Source organism: Cordyceps fumosorosea, assembly GCF_001636725.1.
Source record: "Cordyceps fumosorosea ARSEF 2679 chromosome Unknown scaffold_13, whole genome shotgun sequence".
NCBI lineage: Eukaryota > Fungi > Ascomycota > Sordariomycetes > Hypocreales > Cordycipitaceae > Cordyceps > Cordyceps fumosorosea.
The window spans coordinates 747,503-749,524 of NW_017387313.1; the positions used below are offsets into that span (position 1 = coordinate 747,503).

The following is a 2,022-nucleotide window of genomic DNA, read 5'->3' on the forward strand; positions in this document are numbered from 1 at the left end:
CGGCGGGCGGCGACGCGCACCGGGGCGGCGCGGAGGACGGGGCGGGCGAGCGAGGAAGACATCGTTTTCGGTGATGTGTTCTGCCAGGCAAAGGGGCGGTCGCGGAGAGAGCAGGCGGAGCGGGAGGAGTCGACCTGGGGAACCTCGTGTCGAAAAAGGGCTCGGTGATGAATGGGCCAATTGATGCCGACAGAGGCGCTCGGAGAGGGTGGCGGGATGGCGAGTTGGGGATGAGTTGGATGGCTGGCTGGTGAGAGTGAGGGAGAAAAAAAAAGAGCTCGGGAAGAGTCGTTGCGGCTCCCCGACGGTTCCTGGATTGCCGGCTGCTGATTGGTGGCTTGGGATGTGAAGGGAGCTAAGCCGTTTCGGGAGTGAGGGTGGTGAGCACATGTGGTGGTGGCTGTAGATAGGAAGCTTTGATGATTTCAAGATGCTTTTGGAAAAGAAAAAGAAAAAAAAACTCTAAATTGATGAGCTATCAGTTAATGATTATTAAATCTCGCTCTCTACTGTGGGTTTGCGGCAGTGTTTTTTTCTTGAAGCCCAACCAGGCTCGTGAATGGCTGTAAATAGCCCTGATTGGGAGGCCAGCAGCTTTCTCAAGCAATGGCTGGCGAGATTTCCAATTGACTCAAAATTTGAATAGATATGTACTCATTTAAATAGCTGGTTAAAGTTTTATATTCTTGTGCATTGATTCAGTAAGTGCACTAGAAGGTCGTATACAGCCTTCACAGAAGTGTCCCCATGTACACCAGCAGATATCTAACCAACGAACTACTTGTCCATTCACCATTGATTACACCTCTTGTCGGAGTTGAGTTGATTTTATCTCTAAATTTCGCTTTGCAATTCCCGATACGGCATGCAGTCAAATCAAGGCATGGATGTGATGATTGCTGGCCAAGTATATACAGTCAAGTCTGCGTACGGACAAAAACGCCTTGCCCTTCTCACATTCTTGTTTCTTTCCCAACGCCTCACACCACCACCTCAGTCGAGGCTCTGAATCATGACCTTGATGGCACCGCTCTTAGGGTCCGCCGCCGTCTCGAACGCCTTGACAGCATCCTCGAGCGGGAAGCGGTGCGTCACCAGCGGCGCCAGGTCGACCACCCCGTCACGCAGCACGCGGATGGCCCGCGGCCACGTGTTGCAGTACCTGTACTGCAGCTGGACGTCCACCTCGCGCACCGACGCGCGCATGAACGGGAACTTGATCTCATCCCGCCCAACACCGATCACGAAGACCTTGCCGCCGAAGCGCGCCGCCCACACCGCCGCCGCGACGCTGGACTCGGCCCCCGTGCACTCCATCGCCAGCGCCGGCTCCGTGCCCCCAAACGCCTCCTCCACGATCCGCCGGCCCTCCTGCTCGGCGCTCAACCCCGGCTGGACCGAGTGCGTGACGACGCGCGGGCACACGCTCTTCGCGAACGCGAGCCGCCCCGCGTCAAGATCGGTAATGACCAGCGGCGCGGCGCCCGCCGCCGCGCAGCACAGCAGCGTGACCAGGCCGATCGGCCCGGCGCCGCAGATCAGCACGGGGTCGCCGAGGCGCGGCCCCGCGGCGCGCTGCAGCGCGGCGAGCGCGACGCTGAGCGGCTCGAGGAGCGCCCCTTGCTCCCAGGTCAGCCCGTCGAGGCGGTGGCACCAGGCGGCCGGGTGGTTCACGTAGCGGCGCAGCAGGCCGTGGACGGGCGGGGTGGAGAGGAAGGCGACGTTGGGGCAGCCGTTGTAGCGGCCGGAGAGGCAGGGCTCGCAGGCGTGGCAGACGACGTTGGGCTCGACGGCGACGCGGTCGCCGACGGAGAGGGTGGTGACGGAGGGGTGGGCGGCGACGACCTCGCCGGCGGACTCGTGGCCGAGGATGTGGTCGCCGGTGACGACCATGGGGCCGATGCAGCCGGCGTGCCAAAAGTGGACGTCGGAGCTGGGAAGAAAAGGAATCGAGTCAGTAGTGTTCTCTTTCTTTCATTCTCTCTCTCCTCCTTTTTTTTTTTTTTTTTTTTTTTTTTTTTA

The 2,022-nt window shown here is 59.6% G+C and overlaps 2 protein-coding genes across 2 annotated transcripts in view; both read right to left on the reverse strand.

The window, feature by feature from the left end:
• The window catches only part of ISF_05619 (ATP synthase subunit g), a gene marked incomplete at both ends in the record, with an annotated part of 560 nt that extends 498 nt beyond the window's left edge, over nt 1-62 (reverse strand). The window contains one exon of the mRNA XM_018849224.1: nt 21-62. Within this exon, the coding sequence (XP_018703795.1) occupies nt 21-62 (42 nt within the window). The remainder of the gene's footprint in view (nt 1-20) is intronic.
• Nucleotides 63-993: 931 nt separating this feature from the next.
• The window catches only part of ISF_05620 (Alcohol dehydrogenase superfamily, zinc-type), a gene marked incomplete at both ends in the record, with an annotated part of 1,313 nt that continues 284 nt past the window's right edge, over nt 994-2,022 (reverse strand). The window contains one exon of the mRNA XM_018849225.1: nt 994-1,933. Within this exon, the coding sequence (XP_018703796.1) occupies nt 994-1,933 (940 nt within the window). The remainder of the gene's footprint in view (nt 1,934-2,022) is intronic.